Here is a 26,478-nt window from a genome sequence, read left to right as displayed (position 1 = left end):
GCAGAGCGAGGGTGTTTGATACGGGAGTCTGTCTGCAGAGTGAGGGTGTTTGATACGGGAGCGTGTCTGCAGAGTGACGGTGTTTGATACGGGAGCGTGTCTGCAGCGCGAGGGTGTTTGATACGGGAGTCTGTCTGCAGAGTGACGGTGTTTGATACGGGAGCGTGTCTGCAGAGTGAGGGTGTTTGATACGGGAGTCTGTCTGCAGAGTGACGGTGTTTGATACGGGAGCGTGTCTGCAGAGCGAGGGTGTTTGATACGGGAGTCTGTCTGCAGAGTGAGGGTGTTTGATACGGGAGCGTGTCTGCAGAGTGAGGGTGTTTGATACGGGAGCGTGTCTGCAGCGCGAGGGTGTTTGATACGGGAGTCTGTCTGCAGAGTGACGGTGTTTGATACGGGAGCGTGTCTGCAGAGTGACGGTGTTTGATACGGGAGTCTGTCTGCAGAGTGACAGTGTTTGATACGGGAGCGTGTCTGCAGAGTGACGGTGTTTGATACGGGAGCGTGTCTGCAGAGTGAGGGTGTTTGATACGGGAGCGTGTCTGCAGAGCGAGGGTGTTTGATACGGGAGTCTGTCTGCAGAGTGACGGTGTTTGATACGGGAGCGTGTCTGCAGAGTGACGGTGTTTGATACGGGAGTCTGTCTGCAGAGTGACGGTGTTTGATACGGGAGCGTGTCTGCAGAGTGACGGTGTTTGATACGGGAGCTTGTCTGCAGAGTGAGGGTGTTTGATACGGGAGTCTGTCTGCAGAGTGAGGGTGTTTGATACGGGAGCGTGTCTGCAGAGCGAGGGTGTTTGATACGGGAGTCTGTCTGCAGAGTGACGGTGTTTGATACGGGAGCCTGTCTGCAGAGCGAGGGTGTTTGATACGGGAGTCTGTCTGCAGAGTGAGGGTGTTTGATACGGGAGCGTGTCTGCAGAGTGACGGTGTTTGATACGGGAGCGTGTCTGCAGCGCGAGGGTGTTTGATACGGGAGTCTGTCTGCAGAGTGACGGTGTTTGATACGGGAGCGTGTCTGCAGAGTGAGGGTGTTTGATACGGGAGTCTGTCTGCAGAGTGACGGTGTTTGATACGGGAGCGTGTCTGCAGAGCGAGGGTGTTTGATACGGGAGTCTGTCTGCAGAGTGAGGGTGTTTGATACGGGAGCGTGTCTGCAGAGTGAGGGTGTTTGATACGGGAGCGTGTCTGCAGCGCGAGGGTGTTTGATACGGGAGTCTGTCTGCAGAGTGACGGTGTTTGATACGGGAGCGTGTCTGCAGAGTGACGGTGTTTGATACGGGAGTCTGTCTGCAGAGTGACAGTGTTTGATACGGGAGCGTGTCTGCAGAGTGACGGTGTTTGATACGGGAGCGTGTCTGCAGAGTGAGGGTGTTTGATACGGGAGCGTGTCTGCAGAGCGAGGGTGTTTGATACGGGAGTCTGTCTGCAGAGTGACGGTGTTTGATACGGGAGCGTGTCTGCAGAGTGACGGTGTTTGATACGGGAGTCTGTCTGCAGAGTGACGGTGTTTGATACGGGAGCGTGTCTGCAGAGTGACGGTGTTTGATACGGGAGCTTGTCTGCAGAGTGAGGGTGTTTGATACGGGAGTCTGTCTGCAGAGTGAGGGTGTTTGATACGGGAGCGTGTCTGCAGAGTGACGGTGTTTGATACGGGAGCGTGTCTGCAGAGCGAGGGTGTTTGATACGGGAGTCTGTCTGCAGAGTGAGGGTGTTTGATACGGGAGCGTGTCTGCAGAGTGAGGGTGTTTGATACGGGAACGTGTCTGCAGAGTGAGGGTGTTTGATACGGGAGCGTGTCTGCAGAGTGAGGGTGTTTGATACGGGAGCGTGTCTGCAGAGTGAGGGTGTTTGATAATGGAGCCTGTCTGCAGAGTGACGGTGTTTGATACGGGAGCCTGTCTGCAGAGTGACGGTGTTTGGTACGGGAGCGTGTCTGCAGAGTGACGGTGTTTGATACGGGAGTCTGTCTGCAGAGTGACGGTGTTTGATACGGGAGCGTGTCTGCAGAGCGAGGGTGTTTGATACGGGAGTCGGTCTGCAGAGTGACGGTGTTTGGTACGGGAGCGTGTCTGCAGAGTGAGGGTGTTTGATACGGGAGTCTGTCTGCAGAGTGACGGTGTTTGATACGGGAGCGTGTCTGCAGAGCGAGGGTGTTTGATACGGGAGTCGGTCTGCAGAGTGACGGTGTTTGATACGGGAGCGTTTCTGCAGAGTGACGGTGTTTGATACGGGAGCGTGTCTGCAGAGTGAGGGTGTTTGATACGGGAGTCTGTCTGCAGAGCGAGGGTGTTTGATACGGGACTCTGTCTGCAGAGTGACGGTGTTTTGTGCGCGAGTCTGTCTGCAGAGTGACGGTGTTTGATGCGTGAGTCTGTCTGCAGAGTGACGGTGTTTGATACGCGAGTCTGTCTGCAGAGCGAGGGTGTTTGATACGGGAGCGTGTCTGCAGAGTGACGGTGTTTGATACGGGACTCTGTCTGCAGAGTGACGGTGTTTGATACGCGAGTCTGTCTGCAGAGTGACGGTGTTTGATGCGTGAGTCTGTCTGCAGAGTGACGGTGTTTGATACGCGAGTCTGTCTGCAGAGCGAGGGTGTTTGATACGGGAGCGTGTCTGCAGAGTGACGGTGTTTGATACGGGAGCGTGTCTGCAGAGTGACGGTGTTTGATACGGGAGCGTGTCTGCAGAGTGACGGTGTTTGATACGGGAGCGTGTCTGCAGAGTGAGGGTGTTTGATACGTGAGTCTGTCTGCAGAGCGAGGGTGTTTGATACGGGAGTCTGTCTGCAGAGTGACGGTGTTTGATACGGGAGTCTGTCTGCAGAGTGAGGGTGTTTGATACGGGAGCGTGTCTGCAGAGTGAGGGTGTTTGATACGGGAGCATGTCTGCAGAGTGAGGGTGTTTGATACGGGAGCGTGTCTGCAGAGTGACGGTGTTTGATACGGGAGCGTGTCTGCAGAGTGAGGGTGTTTGGTACGGGAGCGTGTCTGCAGAGTGACGGTGTTTGATACGGGAGTGTGTCTGCAGAGTGACGGTGTTTGATACAGGAGTCTGTCTGCAGGGTGAGGGTGTTTGATACGGGAGCGTGTCTGCAGAGCGAGGGTGTTTGGTACGGGAGCGTGTCTGCAGAGTGAGGGTGTTTGATACGGGAGTCTGTCTGCAGAGTGACGGTGTTTGATACGGGAGCTTGTCTGCAGAGTGACGGTGTTTGATACGGGAGTGTGTCTGCAGAGGGAGGGTGTTTGATACGGGAGTCTGTCTGCAGAGTGACGGTGTTTGATACGGGAGTCTGTCTGCAGAGTGACGGTGTTTGATACGGGAGCGTGTCTGCAGAGTGAGGGTGTTTGATACGGGAGTCTGTCTGCAGAGTGACGGTGTTTGATATGGGAGTCTGTCTGCAGAGTGAGGGTGTTTGATACGGGAGCGTGTCTGCAGAGTGAGGGTGTTTGATAGGGGAGCGTGTCTGCAGAGTGAGGGTGTTTGATACGGGAGCGTGTCTGCAGAGTGAGGGTGTTTGATAATGGAGCCTGTCTGCAGAGTGACGGTGTTTGATACGGGAGCCTGTCTGCAGAGTGACGGTGTTTGGTACGGGAGCGTGTCTGCAGAGTGACGGTGTTTGATACGGGAGCGTGTCTGCAGAGTGACGGTGTTTGATACGGGAGCCTGTCTGCAGAGTGACGGTGTTTGATACAGGAGCGTGTCTGCAGAGTGACGGTGTTTGATACGGGAGCCAGTCTGCAGAGTGAGGGTGTTTGATACGGGAGCGTGTCTGCAGAGTGACGGTGTTTGATACGGGAGCGTGTCTGCAGAGTGACGGTGTTTGATACGGGAGCGTGTCTGCAGAGCGAGGGTGTTTGATACGGGAGCCTGTCTGCAGAGTGACGGTGTTTGATACGGGAGCGTGTCTGCAGAGTGACGGTGTTTGATACGGGAGCTTGTCTGCAGAGTGACGGTGTTTGATACGGGAGCGTGTCTGCAGAGTGACGGTGTTTGATACGGGAGCTTGTCTGCAGAGCGAGGGTGTTTGATACGGGAGTCTGTCTGCAGAGTGAGGGTGTTTGATACGGGAGCGTGTCTGCAGAGTGACAGTGTTTGATACGGGAGCGTGCCTGCAGAGTGAGGGTGTTTGATACGGGAGCGTGTCTGCAGAGTGACGGTGTTTGATACAGGAGTCTGTCTGCAGAGTGAGGGTGTTTGATACGGGAGTGTGTCTGCAGAGTGACGGTGTTTGATACGGGAGTGTGTCTGCAGAGTGAGGGTGTTTGATACGGGAGTGTGTCTGCAGAGTGACGGTGTTTGATACGGGAGCTTGTCTGCAGAGTGAGGGTGTTTGATACGGGAGTCTGTCTGCAGAGCGAGGGTGTTTGATACGGGAGTGTGTCTGCAGAGTGACGGTGTTTGATACGGGAGCTTGTCTGCAGAGTGACGGTGTTTGATACGGGAGCGTGTCTGCAGAGCGAGGGTGTTTGATACGGGAGTCTGTCTGCAGAGTGAGGGTGTTTGATACGGGAGTCTGTCTGCAGAGTGAGGGTGTTTGATACGGGAGTGTGTCTGCAGAGTGACGGTGTTTGATACGGGAGCGTGTCTGCAGAGTGACTGTGTTTGACACGGGAGCATGTCTGCAGAGTGAGGGTGTTTGATACGGGAGTGTGCCTGCAGAGTGACGGTGTTTGATACGGGAGCGTGTCTGCAGAGTGACGGTGTTTGATACGGGAGCTTGTCTGCAGAGTGACGGTGTTTGATACGGGAGCGTGTCTGCAGAGTGAGGGTGTTTGATACGGGAGTCTGTCTGCAGAGTGACGGTGTTTGATACGGGAGCGTGTCTGCAGAGTGAGGGTGTTTGATACGGGAGTCTGTCTGCAGAGTGAGGGTGTTTGATATGGGAGCGTGTCTGCAGAGCGAGGGTGTTTGATACGGGAGTCTGTCTGCAGAGTGACGGTGTTTGATACGGGAGCGTGTCTGCAGAGCGAGGGTGTTTGATACGTGAGTCTGTCTGCAGAGTGAGGGTGTTTGATACGGGAGCCTGTCTGCAGAGTGACGGTGTTTGATACGGGAGCGTGTCTGCAGAGCGAGGGTGTTTGATACGTGAGTCTGTCTGCAGAGCGAGGGTGTTTGATACGGGAATCTGTCTGCAGAGTGAGGGTGTTTGATACGGGAGCGTGTCTGCAGCGCGAGGGTGTTTGATACGGGAGCATGTCTGCAGAGTGACGGTGTTTGATACGGGAGCGTGTCTGCAGGGTGACAGTGTTTGATACGGGAGTCTGTCTGCAGAGTGACGGTGTTTGATACGGGAGCGTGTCTGCAGAGTGAGGGTGTTTGATACGGGAGTCTGTCTGCAGAGTGACGGTGTTTGATACGGGAGCATGTCTGCAGAGCGAGGGTGTTTGATACGTGAGTCTGTCTGCAGAGTGAGGGTGTTTGATACGGGAGCCTGTCTGCAGAGTGACGGTGTTTGATACGGGAGCGTGTCTGCAGAGCGAGGGTGTTTGATACGTGAGTCTGTCTGCAGAGCGAGGGTGTTTGATATGGGAGTCTGTCTGCAGAGTGAGGGTGTTTGATACGGGAGCGTGTCTGCAGCGCGAGGGTGTTTGATACGGGAGCATGTCTGCAGAGTGACGGTGTTTGATACGGGAGCGTGTCTGCAGGGTGACAGTGTTTGATACGGGAGTCTGTCTGCAGAGTGACGGTGTTTGATACGGGAGCGTGTCTGCAGGGTGACAGTGTTTGATACGGAAGTCTGTCTGCAGAGCGAGGGTGTTTGATACGGGAGCCTGTCTGCAGAGTGACAGTGTTTGATACGGGAGCGTGTCTGCAGAGCGAGGGTGTTTGATACGTGAGTCTGTCTGCAGAGCGAGGTTGTTTGATACGGGAGTCTGTCTGCAGAGCGAGGGTGTTTGATACGGGAGTGTGTCTGCAGAGTGAGGGTGTTTGATACGGGAGCGTGTCTGCAGAGCGAGGGTGTTTGATACGGGAGTCTGTCTGCAGAGTGACGGTGTTTGATACGGGAGCGTGTCTGCAGAGCGAGGGTGTTTGATACGGGAGTCTGTCTGCAGAGTGAGGGTGTTTGATACGGGAGCGTGTCTGCAGAGTGAGGGTGTTTGATACGGGAGCGTGTCTGCAGCGCGAGGGTGTTTGATACGGGAGTCTGTCTGCAGAGTGACGGTGTTTGATACGGGAGCGTGTCTGCAGAGTGACGGTGTTTGATACGGGAGTCTGTCTGCAGAGTGACAGTGTTTGATACGGGAGCGTGTCTGCAGAGTGACGGTGTTTGATACGGGAGCGTGTCTGCAGAGTGAGGGTGTTTGATACGGGAGCGTGTCTGCAGAGCGAGGGTGTTTGATACGGGAGTCTGTCTGCAGAGTGACGGTGTTTGATACGGGAGCGTGTCTGCAGAGTGACGGTGTTTGATACGGGAGTCTGTCTGCAGAGTGACGGTGTTTGATACGGGAGCGTGTCTGCAGAGTGACGGTGTTTGATACGGGAGCTTGTCTGCAGAGTGAGGGTGTTTGATACGGGAGTCTGTCTGCAGAGTGAGGGTGTTTGATACGGGAGCGTGTCTGCAGAGCGAGGGTGTTTGATACGGGAGTCTGTCTGCAGAGTGACGGTGTTTGATACGGGAGCCTGTCTGCAGAGCGAGGGTGTTTGATACGGGAGTCTGTCTGCAGAGTGAGGGTGTTTGATACGGGAGCGTGTCTGCAGAGTGACGGTGTTTGATACGGGAGCGTGTCTGCAGCGCGAGGGTGTTTGATACGGGAGTCTGTCTGCAGAGTGACGGTGTTTGATACGGGAGCGTGTCTGCAGAGTGAGGGTGTTTGATACGGGAGTCTGTCTGCAGAGTGACGGTGTTTGATACGGGAGCGTGTCTGCAGAGCGAGGGTGTTTGATACGGGAGTCTGTCTGCAGAGTGAGGGTGTTTGATACGGGAGCGTGTCTGCAGAGTGAGGGTGTTTGATACGGGAGCGTGTCTGCAGCGCGAGGGTGTTTGATACGGGAGTCTGTCTGCAGAGTGACGGTGTTTGATACGGGAGCGTGTCTGCAGAGTGACGGTGTTTGATACGGGAGTCTGTCTGCAGAGTGACAGTGTTTGATACGGGAGCGTGTCTGCAGAGTGACGGTGTTTGATACGGGAGCGTGTCTGCAGAGTGAGGGTGTTTGATACGGGAGCGTGTCTGCAGAGCGAGGGTGTTTGATACGGGAGTCTGTCTGCAGAGTGACGGTGTTTGATACGGGAGCGTGTCTGCAGAGTGACGGTGTTTGATACGGGAGTCTGTCTGCAGAGTGACGGTGTTTGATACGGGAGCGTGTCTGCAGAGTGACGGTGTTTGATACGGGAGCTTGTCTGCAGAGTGAGGGTGTTTGATACGGGAGTCTGTCTGCAGAGTGAGGGTGTTTGATACGGGAGCGTGTCTGCAGAGTGACGGTGTTTGATACGGGAGCGTGTCTGCAGAGCGAGGGTGTTTGATACGGGAGTCTGTCTGCAGAGTGAGGGTGTTTGATACGGGAGCGTGTCTGCAGAGTGAGGGTGTTTGATACGGGAACGTGTCTGCAGAGTGAGGGTGTTTGATACGGGAGCGTGTCTGCAGAGTGAGGGTGTTTGATACGGGAGCGTGTCTGCAGAGTGAGGGTGTTTGATAATGGAGCCTGTCTGCAGAGTGACGGTGTTTGATACGGGAGCCTGTCTGCAGAGTGACGGTGTTTGGTACGGGAGCGTGTCTGCAGAGTGACGGTGTTTGATACGGGAGTCTGTCTGCAGAGTGACGGTGTTTGATACGGGAGCGTGTCTGCAGAGCGAGGGTGTTTGATACGGGAGTCGGTCTGCAGAGTGACGGTGTTTGGTACGGGAGCGTGTCTGCAGAGTGAGGGTGTTTGATACGGGAGTCTGTCTGCAGAGTGACGGTGTTTGATACGGGAGCGTGTCTGCAGAGCGAGGGTGTTTGATACGGGAGTCGGTCTGCAGAGTGACGGTGTTTGATACGGGAGCGTTTCTGCAGAGTGACGGTGTTTGATACGGGAGCGTGTCTGCAGAGTGAGGGTGTTTGATACGGGAGTCTGTCTGCAGAGCGAGGGTGTTTGATACGGGACTCTGTCTGCAGAGTGACGGTGTTTTGTGCGCGAGTCTGTCTGCAGAGTGACGGTGTTTGATGCGTGAGTCTGTCTGCAGAGTGACGGTGTTTGATACGCGAGTCTGTCTGCAGAGCGAGGGTGTTTGATACGGGAGCGTGTCTGCAGAGTGACGGTGTTTGATACGGGACTCTGTCTGCAGAGTGACGGTGTTTGATACGCGAGTCTGTCTGCAGAGTGACGGTGTTTGATGCGTGAGTCTGTCTGCAGAGTGACGGTGTTTGATACGCGAGTCTGTCTGCAGAGCGAGGGTGTTTGATACGGGAGCGTGTCTGCAGAGTGACGGTGTTTGATACGGGAGCGTGTCTGCAGAGTGACGGTGTTTGATACGGGAGCGTGTCTGCAGAGTGACGGTGTTTGATACGGGAGCGTGTCTGCAGAGTGAGGGTGTTTGATACGTGAGTCTGTCTGCAGAGCGAGGGTGTTTGATACGGGAGTCTGTCTGCAGAGTGACGGTGTTTGATACGGGAGTCTGTCTGCAGAGTGAGGGTGTTTGATACGGGAGCGTGTCTGCAGAGTGAGGGTGTTTGATACGGGAGCATGTCTGCAGAGTGAGGGTGTTTGATACGGGAGCGTGTCTGCAGAGTGACGGTGTTTGATACGGGAGCGTGTCTGCAGAGTGAGGGTGTTTGGTACGGGAGCGTGTCTGCAGAGTGACGGTGTTTGATACGGGAGTGTGTCTGCAGAGTGACGGTGTTTGATACAGGAGTCTGTCTGCAGGGTGAGGGTGTTTGATACGGGAGCGTGTCTGCAGAGCGAGGGTGTTTGGTACGGGAGCGTGTCTGCAGAGTGAGGGTGTTTGATACGGGAGTCTGTCTGCAGAGTGACGGTGTTTGATACGGGAGCTTGTCTGCAGAGTGACGGTGTTTGATACGGGAGTGTGTCTGCAGAGGGAGGGTGTTTGATACGGGAGTCTGTCTGCAGAGTGACGGTGTTTGATACGGGAGTCTGTCTGCAGAGTGACGGTGTTTGATACGGGAGCGTGTCTGCAGAGTGAGGGTGTTTGATACGGGAGTCTGTCTGCAGAGTGACGGTGTTTGATATGGGAGTCTGTCTGCAGAGTGAGGGTGTTTGATACGGGAGCGTGTCTGCAGAGTGAGGGTGTTTGATAGGGGAGCGTGTCTGCAGAGTGAGGGTGTTTGATACGGGAGCGTGTCTGCAGAGTGAGGGTGTTTGATAATGGAGCCTGTCTGCAGAGTGACGGTGTTTGATACGGGAGCCTGTCTGCAGAGTGACGGTGTTTGGTACGGGAGCGTGTCTGCAGAGTGACGGTGTTTGATACGGGAGCGTGTCTGCAGAGTGACGGTGTTTGATACGGGAGCCTGTCTGCAGAGTGACGGTGTTTGATACAGGAGCGTGTCTGCAGAGTGACGGTGTTTGATACGGGAGCCAGTCTGCAGAGTGAGGGTGTTTGATACGGGAGCGTGTCTGCAGAGTGACGGTGTTTGATACGGGAGCGTGTCTGCAGAGTGACGGTGTTTGATACGGGAGCGTGTCTGCAGAGCGAGGGTGTTTGATACGGGAGCCTGTCTGCAGAGTGACGGTGTTTGATACGGGAGCGTGTCTGCAGAGTGACGGTGTTTGATACGGGAGCTTGTCTGCAGAGTGACGGTGTTTGATACGGGAGCGTGTCTGCAGAGTGACGGTGTTTGATACGTGAGCTTGTCTGCAGAGCGAGGGTGTTTGATACGGGAGTCTGTCTGCAGAGTGAGGGTGTTTGATACGGGAGCGTGTCTGCAGAGTGACAGTGTTTGATACGGGAGCGTGCCTGCAGAGTGAGGGTGTTTGATACGGGAGCGTGTCTGCAGAGTGACGGTGTTTGATACAGGAGTCTGTCTGCAGAGTGAGGGTGTTTGATACGGGAGTGTGTCTGCAGAGTGACGGTGTTTGATACGGGAGTGTGTCTGCAGAGTGAGGGTGTTTGATACGGGAGTGTGTCTGCAGAGTGACGGTGTTTGATACGGGAGCTTGTCTGCAGAGTGAGGGTGTTTGATACGGGAGTCTGTCTGCAGAGCGAGGGTGTTTGATACGGGAGTGTGTCTGCAGAGTGACGGTGTTTGATACGGGAGCTTGTCTGCAGAGTGACGGTGTTTGATACGGGAGCGTGTCTGCAGAGCGAGGGTGTTTGATACGGGAGTCTGTCTGCAGAGTGAGGGTGTTTGATACGGGAGTCTGTCTGCAGAGTGAGGGTGTTTGATACGGGAGTGTGTCTGCAGAGTGACGGTGTTTGATACGGGAGCGTGTCTGCAGAGTGACTGTGTTTGACACGGGAGCATGTCTGCAGAGTGAGGGTGTTTGATACGGGAGTGTGCCTGCAGAGTGACGGTGTTTGATACGGGAGCGTGTCTGCAGAGTGACGGTGTTTGATACGGGAGCTTGTCTGCAGAGTGACGGTGTTTGATACGGGAGCGTGTCTGCAGAGTGAGGGTGTTTGATACGGGAGTCTGTCTGCAGAGTGACGGTGTTTGATACGGGAGCGTGTCTGCAGAGTGAGGGTGTTTGATACGGGAGTCTGTCTGCAGAGTGAGGGTGTTTGATATGGGAGCGTGTCTGCAGAGCGAGGGTGTTTGATACGGGAGTCTGTCTGCAGAGTGACGGTGTTTGATACGGGAGCGTGTCTGCAGAGCGAGGGTGTTTGATACGTGAGTCTGTCTGCAGAGTGAGGGTGTTTGATACGGGAGCCTGTCTGCAGAGTGACGGTGTTTGATACGGGAGCGTGTCTGCAGAGCGAGGGTGTTTGATACGTGAGTCTGTCTGCAGAGCGAGGGTGTTTGATACGGGAGTCTGTCTGCAGAGTGAGGGTGTTTGATACGGGAGCGTGTCTGCAGCGCGAGGGTGTTTGATACGGGAGCATGTCTGCAGAGTGACGGTGTTTGATACGGGAGCGTGTCTGCAGGGTGACAGTGTTTGATACGGGAGTCTGTCTGCAGAGTGACGGTGTTTGATACGGGAGCGTGTCTGCAGAGTGAGGGTGTTTGATACGGGAGTCTGTCTGCAGAGTGACGGTGTTTGATACGGGAGCATGTCTGCAGAGCGAGGGTGTTTGATACGTGAGTCTGTCTGCAGAGTGAGGGTGTTTGATACGGGAGCCTGTCTGCAGAGTGACGGTGTTTGATACGGGAGCGTGTCTGCAGAGCGAGGGTGTTTGATACGTGAGTCTGTCTGCAGAGCGAGGGTGTTTGATATGGGAGTCTGTCTGCAGAGTGAGGGTGTTTGATACGGGAGCGTGTCTGCAGCGCGAGGGTGTTTGATACGGGAGCATGTCTGCAGAGTGACGGTGTTTGATACGGGAGCGTGTCTGCAGGGTGACAGTGTTTGATACGGGAGTCTGTCTGCAGAGTGACGGTGTTTGATACGGGAGCGTGTCTGCAGGGTGACAGTGTTTGATACGGAAGTCTGTCTGCAGAGCGAGGGTGTTTGATACGGGAGCCTGTCTGCAGAGTGACAGTGTTTGATACGGGAGCGTGTCTGCAGAGCGAGGGTGTTTGATACGTGAGTCTGTCTGCAGAGCGAGGTTGTTTGATACGGGAGTCTGTCTGCAGAGCGAGGGTGTTTGATACGGGAGTGTGTCTGCAGAGTGAGGGTGTTTGATACGGGAGCGTGTCTGCAGAGCGAGGGTGTTTGATACGGGAGTCTGTCTGCAGAGTGACGGTGTTTGATACGGGAGCGTGTCTGCAGAGCGAGGGTGTTTGATACGTGAGTCTGTCTGCAGAGTGAGGGTGTTTGATACGGGAGCCTGTCTGCAGAGTGAGGGTGTTTGATACGGGAGCGTGTCTGCAGCGCGAGGGTGTTTGATACGGGAGCATGTCTGCAGAGTGACGGTGTTTGATACGGGAGCGTGTCTGCAGGGTGACAGTGTTTGATACGGGAGTGTGTCTGCAGAGTGACGGTGTTTGATACGGGAGCGTGTCTGCAGGGTGACAGTGTTTGATACGGAAGTCTGTCTGCAGAGCGAGGGTGTTTGATACGGGAGCCTGTCTGCAGAGTGACAGTGTTTGATACGGGAGCGTGTCTGCAGAGCGAGGGTGTTTGATACGGGAGTCTGTCTGCAGAGCGAGGATGTTTGATACGTGAGTCTGTCTGCAGAGCGAGGTTGTTTGATACGGGAGTCTGTCTGCAGAGCGAGGGTGTTTGATACGTGAGTCTGTCTGCAGAGTGAGGGTGTTTGATACGGGAGCGTGTCTGCAGAGCGAGGGTGTTTGATACGTGAGTCTGTCTGCAGAGCGAGGTTGTTTGATACGGGAGTCTGTCTGCAGAGCGAGGGTGTTTGATACGGGAGTCTGTCTGCAGAGTGACGGTGTTTGATACGGGAGCGTGTCTGCAGAGCGAGGGTGTTTGATACGGGAGCGTGTCTGCAGAGCGAGGGTATTTGATACGGGAGCATGTCTGCAGAGTGACGGTGTTTGATACGGGAGTGTGTCTGCAGAGTGACGGTGTTTGATACGGGAGTGTGTCTGCAGAGTGAGGGTGTTTGATACGGGAGTGTGTCTGCAGAGTGAGGGTGTTTGATACGGGAGCGTGTCTGCAGAGTGACGGTGTTTGATACGGGAGTGTGTCTGCAGAGTGAGGGTGTTTGATACGGGAGTCTGTCTGCAGAGTGAGGGTGTTTGATACGGGAGCGTGTCTGCAGAGTGACGGTGTTTGATACGGGAGTGTGTCTGCAGAGTGACAGTGTTTGATACGGGAGCCTGTCTGCAGAGTGAGGGTGTTTGATACGGGAGTGTGTCTGCAGAGTGACGGTGTTTGATACGGGAGTGTGTCTGCAGAGTGAGGGTGTTTGATACGGGAGTGTGTCTGCAGAGTGAGGGTGTTTGATACGGGAGCGTGTCTGCAGAGTGACGGTGTTTGATACGGGAGTGTGTCTGCAGAGTGAGGGTGTTTGATACGGGAGCCTGTCTGCAGAGTGAGGGTGTTTGATACGGGAGTGTGTCTGCAGAGTGACGGTGTTTGATACGGGAGTGTGTCTGCAGAGTGAGGGTGTTTGATACGGGAGCCTGTCTGCAGAGTGACGGTGTTTGATACGGGAGTGTGTCTGCAGAGTGAGGGTGTTTGATACGGGAGCGTGTCTGCAGAGCGAGGGTATTTGATACGGGAGCGTGTCTGCAGAGTGACGGTGTTTGATACGGGAGTGTGTCTGCAGAGTGAGGGTGTTTGATACGGGAGCCTGTCTGCAGAGTGAGGGTGTTTGATACGGGAGCGTGTCTGCAGAGTGAGGGTGTTTGATACGGGAGTCTGTCTGCAGAGCGAGGATGTTTGATACGCGAGTCTGTCTGCAGAGTGACGGTGTTTGATACGGGAGTGTGTCTGCAGAGTGAGGGTGTTTGATACGGGAGCGTGTCTGCAGAGTGAGGGTGTTTGATACGGGAGCGTGTCTGCAGAGTGACGGTGTTTGATACGGGAGTCTGTCTGCAGAGTGACAGTGTTTGATACGGGAGCGTGTCTGCAGAGTGAGGGTGTTTGATACGGGAGCGTGTCTGCAGGGTGACGGTGTTTGATACGGGAGTCTGTCTGCAGAGTGAGGGTGTTTGATACGGGAGCGTGTCTGCAGAGTGAGGGTGTTTGATACGGGAGCGTGTCTGCAGAGTGAGGGTGTTTGATACGGGAGCGTGTCTGCAGGGTGACGGTGTTTGATACGGGAGTCTGTCTGCAGAGTGACGGTGTTTGATATGGGAGCGTGTCTGCAGAGTGACGGTGTTTGCCAATAATTTCCAGGTCGCTAAGAAGCGGAAGAGGAAAGACAGTGGCGATGATAGCTACGACGAGGATGATGCCACAGCCTCCGATTCGGAATCGGAGCCCGAAGCCCCCCCTCCTGTTGTGGAAAAGGTGGAGGAAGAGGAGCCAGGTAGGGGAATGTTTTACTGATGTCATGCGTTATGTCTCCAGACTTTCTCCGTTACTTACAGTGAGCTGTTGGGGAGCGTCCCTGTTCACCCACTTTTCCATTCATCTTCAATCCTGCCACCTGACCAACAAGTCTGGTGACCTCCCTTGATGGCAACTATATCCCTTCTCAGATACAGACACAGTGGTTAGCACTGCTGCCTCACAACGCCAGGGACCCGCGTTCAATTCCGGCCTCGGCTCACTGTCTGTGCGGAGTCTGCACGTTCTCCCCGTGTCTGCGTGGGTTTCCTCCGGTTTCCCCCCACTGTCCAAAGATGTGCAGGTTCGATGGATTGGCCATTGCTAATGTTGTCCAAAATGTTAAGTGGGCTTAGGGGGTGGGAGCAGGGGATTGGGTGCTCAATCGGAGCGAGGGCCGGTGTGCACTCAATGGGCCGAATGGTCGCCTCCTGCATTGTAGGGATTCTCTGATCAGGAGACCCAAACTGCGCGCACACTACTCCCGGTGTGGTCCCACCAGGGCCCTGTCCATCCGCAGGGAGACATCCCCCCCTCCTGTTCTCAAATCCCCTCCCAGTGAAGGCCAACATACCGTTTACCTTCCTAACTGTGTGCTGGTTTTCAGTGACGGGTGTACTGGGACACACGGGTCCCTTTGTACATCAACATTTCCCAATCTCTCACCACAGGAAGACAGAGTACTGGGCTAATGGTAAGGCGTACGGTGTGTTAGCTTTTATTGGTAGAGGGATTGAGTTTCGGAGCCATGAGGTCATGTTGCAGCTGTACAAAACTCTGGTGCGGCCGCATTTGGAGTATAGCGTGCAATTCTGGTCGCCGCATTATAGGAAGGATGTGGAAGCATTGGAAAGGGTGCAGAGGAGATTTACCAGAATGTTGCCTGGTATGGAGGGAAGATCTGATGAGGAAAGGCTGAGGGACTTGAGGCTGTTTTCGTTAGAGAGAAGAAGGTTAAGAGGTGACTTAATTGAGGCATACAAGATGATCAGAGGATTGGATAGGGTGGACAGTGAGAGCCTTTTTCCTCGGATGGTGATGTCTAGCACGAGGGGACATAGCTTTAAATTGAGGGGAGATAGATATAGGACAGATGTCAGAGGTAGGTTCTTTACTCAGAGAGTAGTAAGGGTGTGGAATGCCCTGCCTGCAACAGTAGTGGACTCGCCAACACTAAGGGCATTCAAATGGTCATTGGATAGACATATGGACGATAAGGGAATGGTGTAGATGGGCTTTCGAGTGGTTTCACAGGTCGGCGCAACATCGAGGGCCGAAGGGCCTGTACTGCGCTGGAATGTTCCGCGTTCTATTTAATTCATGCTGTTTTATTGATGTAATTGTTTCCATTCTCCTCTCTTGATTTCCAAGCAGAGAAACCAAAGGAAGACGAAGAGAAGACGCCAAAAGAAGGTCGGTTCCTCTTTAAGCAGCTGGAGCTGAGTGTCGGTCCTCGCTCCTTCATGGCTTGTGTGTCAGAGTCACAGATGTTTACAGCTGGAAACAGGCCCAGCTGGTCCAGGCCGCCCAGTTTCTATCACTGAGCTAGTCCCACTTGCCCACATTTGGCCCCTACCCCTCTATACCCACCCATGTAACTGTCCACCTGCTCTTTAAAGGAAAACATTGGACCCGCCTCTGCCACTGCCTCTGACAGTTCGTTCCAGATGCGCCCCGCCCTCTGAAGACATGAAATGAAATAAGATGAAAATCGCTTATTGTCACAAGTAAGCTTCAAATGAAGTTACTGTGAAAAGCCCCTAGTCGCCACATTCCGGCGCCTGTTCGGGGAGGCTGGTGCGGGAACTGAACCGTGCTGCTGGCCTGCCTCGGTCTGCTTTCAATGCCAGCGATTTAGCCCAGTGTGCTAAACCCCTTTCCCCTCTGGTCTCTTTTGTATCTCTCCCCTCTCACCTTAAACCTCTGCCCTCTAGTTCTAGACTCCTCTCCCTTCGGGAAAAGATGCCGACTATTTACCTTATCGATGCTGCTCATTATTTTATAGACCTCTATAAGATCACCCCTGAGCCTCCGACGCTCCAGGGTGAAAGTCCCAGCCTATCCAGCCTGTCCTTATAACTCAGACCATCAAGTCCCGGGAGCATCCTCGTCAATCTCTTCTGCACTCTTTCTAGTTTAACAATATCCTTCCTGGAATAGGGTGACCAGAACTGAACACAGTATTCCATGTGTGGTCTTACCAATGTCTTGTACAAGTTCAACAAGACGTCCCAACTCCTGTATTCAATATTCTGACCAATGAAACCTCGCCTTCTTCACCACCCTGTCCACCTGCGACTCCACCTTCAAGGGGCTATGAACCTGCACCCCCAGATCTATTTGTTCTGTAACTCTCCCCAACTCCCTACCATTAACTGAGTCGGTCCTGCCCTGATTTAATCGACCAAAATGCACCGCCTCACATTTATCCAAATTAAACTGCATCTGCCATTCATCGGCCCACTGGCCCAATTGGTCACAATCCTAGTTGCAATCCGAGATAACCTTCACTATCCACTGTGCCACCAATCTTGGTGTCATCTGCAAACTTGCTAACCATGCCTCCACATTCTCATCCAAATCATTAATACATATAACAAATAACAGTGGACCCAGCACCGACCCCTGAGGCACACCGCTGGTCCCAGGCCTCCAGTTTGAAAAGCAACCCTCCACAACCACCCTTTGGCTTCGCTCGCCAAGCCAGTTCTGTATCCAATGGGCTACCTCGCCCTGGATTCCGGGAGACCCTGGTGTGTCCCCGGGACGTGCGGGCTGCGGGGAGCTTCCATCCGGAGGCAGGTCAGAGATGACTGCCCGAATGACAGCCACGGCCAGAGTCATGAATGTGGAGGCGCCTGGGTCAGGCTGAGGGTGGGTGGGGGGGGGGGGGGGGGCAGATTGTCCAGCCTGTTGGGAGGACTAACACGCTCTGAACCTGTACAGATGAGCCAAAGCCAGAGAAGAAGGAAGAGGAGAAACAGAAGGAAAAGCCCAAGGAGGAAAACAAAGACAAGGAGAAGGAGGTTGAGGCCACGACACCCAAACCCCGGCCACTTCACAAAACCTGCTCGCTCTTCATGAGGAGCATCGCTCCAAACATCTCAAAGGCTGAAATCATATCGGTAAGTTCGGCATTGTCCCCGTTTGCTGGATCAAGCTGATTGGGGAAAGCAAGCAACATAGGACAGGTGCAGCACGGGGTTAGATACAGAGTAAAGCTCCCTCTACACTGTCCCCATCAAACACTCCCAGGACAGGTGCAGCACGGGGTTAGATACAGAGTAAAGCTCCCTCTACACTGTCCCCATCAAACAATCCCAGGACAGATACAGCACGGGGTTAGATACAGAGTAAAGCTCCCTCTACACTGTCCCCATCAAACAATCCCAGGACAGATACAGCACGGGGTTAGATACAGAGTAAAGCTCCATCTACACTGTCCCCATCAAACACTCCCAGGACAGGTACAGCACGGGATTAGATACAGAGTAAAGCTCCTTCCACACTGTCCCCATCAAACACTCCCAGGACAGGTACAGCACGGGGTTAGATACAGAGTAAAGCTCCCTCTACACTGTCCCGATCAAACACTCCCAGGCCAGGTACAGCACGGGGTTAGATACAGAGTAAAGCTCCCTCTACACTGTCCCGATCAAACACTCCCAGGCCAGGTACAGCACGGGGTTAGATACAGAGTAAAGCTCCTTCTACACTGTCCCCATCAAACACTCTCAGGACGGGTACAGCACGGGGTTAGATACAGAGTAAAGCTCCCTCTACACTGTCCCGATCAAACACTCCCAGGACAGGTACAGCACGGGGTTAGATACAGAGTAAAGCTCCCTCTACACTGTCCCCATCAAACACTCCCAGGACAGGTACAGGCAAGTAACCCAAAGGCTTTTTAAACCAAATTATCAACTTTGGCTGGCACCTTGACGGATTGTGCTCAGTCCACCAATTCACCCACCTGTCCTGTAATCATAGGAATCATAGAACACACAGTATGATCTGAGAGACAGGAAAGGAACACACTTCTATGAAGGAGGCCATTTGGCCCATCGAGTCTGCACCGATCTACTTAAACCCTCGCTTCCACCCTATCCCCGTAACCCAATAACCCCGCCTAACCTTTTTGATCACTAAGGACAATTTATCACGGCCAATCCACCTAACCCGCACATCTTTGGACTGTGGGAGGAAACCGGAGCGCCCGGAGGAAACCCACGCAGACACGGGGAGGACGTGCAGACTCCGCACAGACAGTGACCCAAGCTGGAATCGAACCTGGGACCCTGGAGCTGTGAAGCCAGAGTGCTAACCACTGAGCTGCCGTGCTGCCCCAATGTCTGCCTGCTCACCAGCCTGTTTAAATGTCCACCTGTGCTGCCATGTGGCCTGTTCATCCGCCTGTGCTGCAATGGCTCTGCTAATCATGTACTGTTGCCTAATTTACACCCGCTCACACTTCTCTGTTGAATTCCAGCTGCCAGGTGTCTATCCTTTCGCTGCTCTCTGCCGCCCTGAAGCCGAGAACTCGCCTCGTCACTAACCATTCCTTTACCAAGTTTCAGAACAAACCTCCTTTTGCTGCGTCTTGTCGCTGAGTCCAGTTTATGAATATTGAGGAAGGTAAATGGCCCCAAACCGGCCACTGGGAAACACCATCTCGTCTGGAAAAATCTCCCGTTCCTTTCCTGTCTCTCAGATCATTTGGGTTCCGATTGTCTGGCTGCAGAGGCCGTGGTTTAATAACAACAACTAACTAACTTGATTTTCTTGTTCTGCAGCTTTGTAAAAGGTTTCCTGGTTTCATGAGAGTGGCTCTATCCGACCCACAACCAGAGCGCAGGTAAATACAGAGCATAGTGTGTGCAATATGACATTGAAATCTCTGTAACTGGCTTCTGTTTACAGACTTATCTGAGGCGCCCTTTCAAAACTGACCCTCTGACAGTGCGGCACTCCCTCAGTACTGACCCTCTGACAGTGCAGCACTCCCTCAGTACTGACCCTCTGACAGTGCGGCACTCCCTCAGTACTGACCCTCTGACAGTGCGGCACTCCCTCAGTACTGACCCTCTGACAGTGCGGCACTCCCTCAGTACTGACCCTCTGACAGTGCGGCACTCCCTCAGTACTGACCCTCTGACAGTGCGGCGCTCCCTCAGTACTGACCCTCTGACAGTGCAGCACTCCCTCAGTACTGACCCTCTGACAGTGCGGCACTCCCTCAGTTCTGACCCTCTGACTGTGTGGCACTCCCTCAGTACTGACCCTCTGACAGTGCGGCACTCCCTCAGTACTGACCCTCTGACAGTACGGCACTCCCTCAGTACTGACCCTCTGACAGTGCGGCACTCCCTCAGTACTGACCCTCTGACAGTGCGGCACTCCCTCAGTACTGACCCTCTGACAGTGCGGCACTCCCTCAGTACTGACCCTCTGACAGTGCGGCACTCCCTCAGTACTGACCCTCTGACAGTGCGGCGCTCCCTCAGTTCTGACCCTCTGACAGTGCGGCACTCCCTCAGTTCTGACCCTCTGACTGTGTGGCACTCCCTCAGTACTGACCCGCTGACAGTGCGGCACTCCCTCAGTACTGACCCTCTGACAGTGCGGCACTCCCTCAGTACTGACCCTCTGACAGTGCGGCACTCCCTCAGTACTGACCCTCTGACAGTGCGGCACTCCCTCAGTACTGACCCTCTGACAGTGCAGCACTCCCAACAACAGTACACCTGCTTTGTCTGGCTTCAGCTCCAACACTGAAAACGAAACCAAAAAAAGAAACAGACACACCCAAGCTTTTCGCAAAGTGAAACTAAAAAGCAGAGCCACAGCCCAGCTCCACCCACACTCTGACATCACTGCAGTAACCTGAGCAGCTCCATTTCTTAAAACGACATTCCCATGACTCTATGATGTCTCGACCACTGTATTGAAGAGCGAGGCAGTCGGCAGTTGTGCGGTTCTGCCTCGAGCGGTTCGCTGAATGACGGTGGGTTCGTGTCGTTTAGCATTGGGCGATATTGTTCATTAAAGATGCCATTTCCATCCCTCCAATAGATTTTACCGACGAGCGTGGGTGACCTTCGATCGCAGCGTCAATATCAAAGAAATCTGCTGGAATCTGCAGAACATCAGAGTAAGTCCTTCCCCAGCGGGCGGGAATATCCCCTCCAAGATGATCAGATGATTGGATAGGGTGGACAGTGAGAGCCTTTTTCCTCGGATGGTGATGTCTAGCACGAGGGGACATAGCTTTAAATTGAGGGGAGATAGATATAGGACAGATGTCAGAGGTAGGTTCTTTACTCAGAGAGTAGTAAGGGCGTGGAATGCCCTGCCTGCAACAGTAGTGGACTCGCCAACACTAAGGGCATTCAAATGGTCATTGGATAGACATATGGACGATAAGGGAATAGTGTAGATGGGCTTTAGAGTGGTTTCACAGGTCGGCGCAACATCGAGGGCCGAAGGGCCGGTACTGCGCTGTAATGTCCTATGTTCTAATTCTGCTTCAGGCCATTTGGGGTTCGCTCTTTGATTGGGTTGGGGTTACAAATTCCCTGCCCCACCGGCACGCGGATCACATTTCCGCCTTCTGTTGTGGGCTTCCTCTCCGTTAATTCCCAGCACCCCTCATCTATCCTGCCTCTCTGAATGTCTCCCACGCTGAACGTCCCCCCAACTCGGGAGCCGCAATTCGAGGGAGGTCACAGGCCGGACCTCCACAGTCGGAGGAGGCCAGGTTCACCTCACTCCCAAAGACATGGTGCGAGGGAAGCAGGAAAGCTACCCTGCCCTTGCTGACCATCCCGTAACCTTCTCCGGAGACGACAAACGCACGTTCAAACATTCACTCCCTCCACCACCGACGCACAGTGCCAGCCGTGTGAACCATCTACAAGATGCACTGCAGCGACTCACCAAGGTTCCTGAGGCAGCACCTCCCAAACCCACCACCTCTACCATCTAGAAGGACAAGAGCAGCAGATACCTGGGAACCCCACCACCTGGAGGTTCCCCTCCGAGTCGCTCACCGTCCCGACTGGGAAATATATCGGCCGTTCCTTCACTGTCGCTGGGGCAAAATCCTGGAACTACCCTCCCTAACAACACAGTGGGTGTACCTACACCACAAGGACTGCAGCGGCTCACCTGATGGGGCAATTAGGGATGGGGCAATAAATGCTTGGCTAACCAGCGACTCCCACATCCAGTAGATTATATATTTTTTTAATTACTGAGGATCAAGACTGTTGTGATGCCCCCAGAGTTGAAAAATGAGTTGAGTTTTCCCAGGCGCACTGATATATTGTGAGACTGCCCTCAGAAGTCGACACTTGACAGCAGTGAGGTTGACTAAGTTGAAGGACTCAGTCCGCTGAGAGATTGTAACAAGAACCATTCAGCCCATCCTCCCAGTGACAGCCCTTTGATTATAGTCTGCGAGCATTCTGGTTCAGCTGGTCAATTGAGAGAATTACTCCCAACACGCCCGAATCAGAGGCCTCACTTCCATCTCCAAGTCATTGCTGTTTTATAACGGCATGTGCAGTGTCCAAACCCTCCCCCACCTTCCAATCCTGCTCACTCTGTACTCCCCAGGGAGGTTCTGGTCCTGTCTCTGACAATTCGGGAGAAACGTTTTCATCCAGTAAGTGGGGAGAATGTGGGACTCGCTCCCACGGGGAGTGGGGAGAATGTGGGACTCGCTCCCACGGGGAGTGGGGGAGAATGTGGGACTCGCTCCCACAGGGGAGTGGGGAGAATGTGGGACTCGCTCCCACGGGGAGTGGGGAGAATGTGGGACTCGCTCCCACGGGGAGTGGGGAGAATGTGGGACTCGCTCCCACGGGGAGTGGGGAGAATGTGGGACTCGCTCCCACGGGGAGTGGGGAGAATGTGGGACTCGCTCCCACGGGGAGTGGGGAGAATGTGGGGACTCGCTCCCACGGGGAGTGGGGAGAATGTGGGACTCGCTCCCACGGGGAGTGGGGAGAATGTGGGCCTCGCTCCCACGGGGAGTGGGGAGAATGTGGGACTTGCTCCCACGGGGAGTGGGGAGAATGTGGGACTCGCTCCCACGGGGAGTGGGGAGAATGTGGGACTCGCTCCCACGGGGAGTGGGGGAGAATGTGGGGACTCGCTCCCCAGGGGGAGAGGGGAGAATGTGGGACTCGCTCCCACGGGAGTGGGGAGAATGTGGGACTCGCTCCCAGGGGGAGAGGGGAGAATGTGGGACTCGCTCCCACGGGGTGTGGGGAGAATGTGGGGACTCGCTCCCACGGGGAGTGCGGGGAGAGAATGTTGGGACTTGCTCCCACGGGGAGTGGGAGAATGTGGGTCTCGCTCCCACGGGGAGTGGGGAGAATGTGGGACTCGCTCCCACGGGGAGTGGGGGAGAATGTGGGCCTCGCTCCCACGGGGAGTGGGGAGAATGTGGGACTCGCTCCCACGGGGAGTGGGGAGAATGTGGGACTCGCTCCCACGGGGAGTGGGGAGAATGTGGGACTCGCTCCCACGGGGAGTGGGGAGTATGTGGGGACCTCGCTCCCACGGGGAGTGGGGGAGAATGTGGGACTCGCTCCCACGGGGAGTGGGGGAGAATGTGGGCCTCGCTCCCACGGGGAGTGGGGAGAATGTGGGACTTGCTCCCACGGGGAGTGGGGAGAATGTGGGACTCGCTCCCACGGGGAGTGGGGAGAATGTGGGACTCGCTCCCACGGGGAGTGGGGGAGAATGTGGGACTCGCTCCCACGGGGAGTGGGGGGAGAATGTGGGCCTCGCTCCCACGGGGAGTGGGGAGAATGTGGGACTCGCTCCCACGGGGAGTGGGGAGAATGTGGGACTCGCTCCCACGGGGAGTGGGGGAGAATGTGGGCCTCGCTCCCACGGGGAGTGGGGAGAATGTGGGACTTGCTCCCACGGGGAGTGGGGGAGAATGTGGGACTCGCTCCCACGGGGGAGTGGGGAGAATGTGGGACTCGCTCCCACGGGGAGTGGGGAGAATGTGGGACTCGCTCCCAGGGGGAGAGGGGAGAATGTGGGACTCGCTCCCACGGGGAGTGGGGAGAATGTGGGACTCGCTCCCAGGGGGAGAGGGGGAGAATGTGGGACTCGCTCCCACGGGGTGTGGGGGAGAATGTGGGACTCGCTCCCACGGGGAGCGGGGAGAATGTGGGACTTGCTCCCACGGGGAGTGGGAGAATGTGGGTCTCGCTCCCACGGGGAGTGGGGAGAATGTGGGACTCGCTCCCACGGGGAGTGGGGGAGAATGTGGGCCTCGCTCCCACGGGGAGTGGGGAGAATGTGGGACTCGCTCCCACGGGGAGTGGGGAGAATGTGGGACTCGCTCCCACGGGGAGTGGGGAGAATGTGGGGACTCGCTCCCACGGGGAGTGGGGAGTATGTGGGACTCGCTCCCACGGGGAGTGGGGAGAATGTGGGACTCGCTCCCACGGGGAGTGGGGAGAATGTGGGACTCGCTCCCACGGGGAGTGGGGAGAATGTGGGACTCGCTCCCACAGGGAGTGGGGGGGAATGTGGGACTCGCTCCCACGGGGATGGGGAGAATGTGGGACTCGCTCCCACGGGGAGTGGGGGAGAATGTGGGCCCTCGCTCCCACGGGGAGTGGGGAGAATGTGGGACTCGCTCCCACGGGGTGTGGGGAGAATGTGGGGACTCGCTCACACAGGGTGTGGTTGAGGTGAATAGAAATCGAGACATTTAAGGGGGGAAGCTCGATAAACACATGAGGGAGAGAGGAATAGACGGAGATGCTGATCAGGTGAGATGGAGAGAGGGGGGGGCGGGGGGAGAGGTGTGGAGGGGGGGCGGGGGAGAGGTGTGTGGAGGGGGGCGGGGGAGGGAGGTGTGGAGGGGGGCGGGGGAGAGGTGTGGAGGGGGGCGGGGGAGAGGTGTGGAGGGGGGCGGGGGAGAGGTGTGGAGGGGGGCGGGGGGAGAGGTGTGGAGGGGGGCGGGGGAGAGGTGTGGAGGGGGGCGGGGGGAGAGGTGTGAGGAGGGGGGGCGGGGAGAGGTGTGGAGGGGGGCGGGGGAGAGGTGTGGAGGGGGGCGGGGGAGAGGTGTGGAGGGGGGCGGGGGAGAGGTGTGGAGGGGGGGCGGGGGAGAGGTGTGGAGGGGGGGCGGGGGGAGAGTGTGGAGGGGGGGCGGGGAGAGGTGTGGGAGGGGGGCGGGGGAGAGGTGTGGAGGGGGGGCGGGGGAGAGGTGTGGAGGGGGGCGGGGGAGAGGTGTGGAGGGGGGCGGGGGAGAGGTGTGGAGGGTGGCGGGGGAGAGGTGTGGAGGGGGGCGGGGGAGAGGTGTGGAGGGGGGCGGGGGAGAGGTGTGGAGGGGGGCGGGGGAGAGGTGTGGAGGGGGGGCGGGGGAGAGGTGTGGAGGGGGGCGGGGGAGAGGTGTGGAGGGGGGCGGGGAGAGAGGTGTGGAGGGGGGCGGGGGAGAGGTGTGGAGGGGGGGCGGGGGAGAGGTGTGGAGGGGGGCGGGGGAGAGGTGTGGAGGGGGGCGGGGGGAGAGGTGTGGAGGGGGGCGGGGGAGAGGTGTGGAGGGGGGCGGGGGAGAGGGTGTGGAGGGGGGGCGGGGGGAGAGGTGTGGAGGGGGGGCGGGGGAGAGGTGTGGAGGGGGGCGGGGGAGAGGTGTGGAGGGGGGGCGGGGGAGAGGTGTGGAGGGGGGCGGGGGAGAGGTGTGGAGGGGGGCGGGGGAGAGGTGTGGAGGGGGGCGGGGGAGAGGTGTGGAGGGGGGGCGGGGGAGAGGTTGAGGGGGGCGGGGGAGAGGTGTGGACGGGGGGCGGGGGAGAGGTGTGGAGGGGGGCGGGGGAGAGGTGTGGAGGGGGGCGGGGGAGAGGTGTGGAGGGGGGCGGGGGAGAGGTGTGGAGGGGGGGCGGGGGAGAGGTGTGGAGGGGGGCGGGGGAGAGGTGTGGAGGGGGGCGGGGGAGAGGTGTGGAGGGGGGCGGGGGAGAGGTGTGGAGGGGGGCGGGGGAGAGGTGTGGAGGGGGGGCGGGGGAGAGGTGTGGAGGGGGGGCGGGGAGAGGTGTGGAGGGGGGCGGGGGAGAGGTGTGGAGGGGGGCGGGGGAGAGGTGTGGAGGGGGCCGGGGGGAGAGGTGTGGAGGGGGGCGGGGGAGAGGTGTGGAGGGGGGGCGGGGGAGAGGTGTGGAGGGGGGCGGGGGAGAGGTGGTGGAGGGGGGCGGGGGAGAGGTGTGGAGGGGGGCGGGGGAGAGTGTGTGGAGGGGGGCGGGGGAGAGGTGTGGAGGGGGGGCGGGGGAGAGGTGGTGGAGGGGGGCGGGGGGAGAGGTGTGGAGGGGGGCGGGGGAGAGGTGTGGAGGGGGGCGGGGGGGAGAGGTGTGGAGGGGGGCGGGGGAGAGGTGTGGAGGGGGGGCGGGGGAGAGAGTGTGGAGGGGGGCGGGGGAGAGGTGTGGAGGGGGGCGGGGGAGAGGTGTGGAGGGGGGCGGGGGAGAGGTGTGGAGGGGGGCGGGGGGGAGAGGTGTGGAGGGGGGCGGGGGAGAGGTGTGGAGGGGGGCGGGGGAGAGGTGTGGAGGGGGGCGGGGGAGAGGTGTGGAGGGGGGCGGGGGAGAGGTGTGGAGGGGGGCGGGGAGAGGTTGGGGAGAGGTGTGGAGGGGGGGCGGGGGAGAGGTGTGGAGGGGGGCGGGGGGAGAGGTGTGGAGGGGGGCGGGGGGAGAGGTGTGGAGGGGGGTGGGGAGAGGTGTGGAGCAGGGACACCAGCATGGGGCTGATGGGCCGATTGTGTCTGTGCTGATGTTCCACGGCACACAGGCTGATGCGAATCTTCTTTTCTGTGCAGCTGCGAGACTGCGAGCTGAGCCCTGTGGTGAACCGGGACCTGGCCAGGCGCGTCCCGCAGTATCAACGGCATCACGCAACACAAGCAGATCGTCCGTAACGACATCAAACTGGCGGCTAAACTCATCCACTCACTGGATGACCGCTCACAGCTGTGGTCATCGGAAACTGTCAACGAGGAAGGGCGAGTCGAGGTGAGTGTGGGCAAACTGTAACGCCAGGACGTTCCGTGTGTTTCACAGGTTTGCGGGAGGCTCCTGAGCTGTAATGTCAGACCAACCCTCCGTCCTCCGTGTGAACTCTTAGCAGCCAAAAGCAGCTGTCGGGGAAAGTTGGGAATTGAAGTTTTCGCCACGGTGATCCTTGCAACTGGTGGTAGTATTTGAGGAAGCAAGGGGGCTGCAGAAGGACTTGGACAGGCGAGGAGAGTGGGCAAAGAAGTGGCAGATGGAATACAAAGTGGAAAAGTATGAGGTTGTGCACTTTGGAAGGAGCGAATTTATGGCAGAGATTATTTTCCAAATGGGGAAATGCTTCGGAAATCAGAAGCACAAAGGGGACTTGGGAGACCTTGTTCATGATTCTCTAAAGGTAGACCATGAGACATAGGAGCGGAAGTAAGGCCATTCGGCCCATCGAGTCCACTCCACCATTCAATCATGGCTGATT

At 56.6% G+C, this 26,478-nt stretch overlaps 1 protein-coding gene across 1 annotated transcript in view; it reads left to right on the top strand.

The window, feature by feature from the left end:
* LOC140407317 (serrate RNA effector molecule homolog) overlaps positions 1-26,003 on the top strand; it is a gene marked incomplete at its 3' end in the record, with an annotated part of 39,428 nt that extends 13,425 nt beyond the window's left edge. Inside the window, 7 exon segments of the mRNA XM_072494903.1 lie at positions 13,837-13,969; positions 15,364-15,402; positions 16,936-17,114; positions 18,783-18,844; positions 20,062-20,140; positions 25,811-25,864; positions 25,866-26,003. Of these exon segments, the coding sequence (XP_072351004.1) occupies positions 13,837-13,969; positions 15,364-15,402; positions 16,936-17,114; positions 18,783-18,844; positions 20,062-20,140; positions 25,811-25,864; positions 25,866-26,003 (684 nt within the window).
* Positions 26,004-26,478: the final 475 nt, after the last annotated feature.

Source organism: Scyliorhinus torazame, unplaced genomic scaffold, assembly GCF_047496885.1.
Source record: "Scyliorhinus torazame isolate Kashiwa2021f unplaced genomic scaffold, sScyTor2.1 scaffold_1452, whole genome shotgun sequence".
Classification (NCBI taxonomy): domain Eukaryota; kingdom Metazoa; phylum Chordata; class Chondrichthyes; order Carcharhiniformes; family Scyliorhinidae; genus Scyliorhinus; species Scyliorhinus torazame.
Note: the sequence above shows the minus strand (reverse complement) of the source record. Positions and strands in the feature narration are given on the sequence as shown.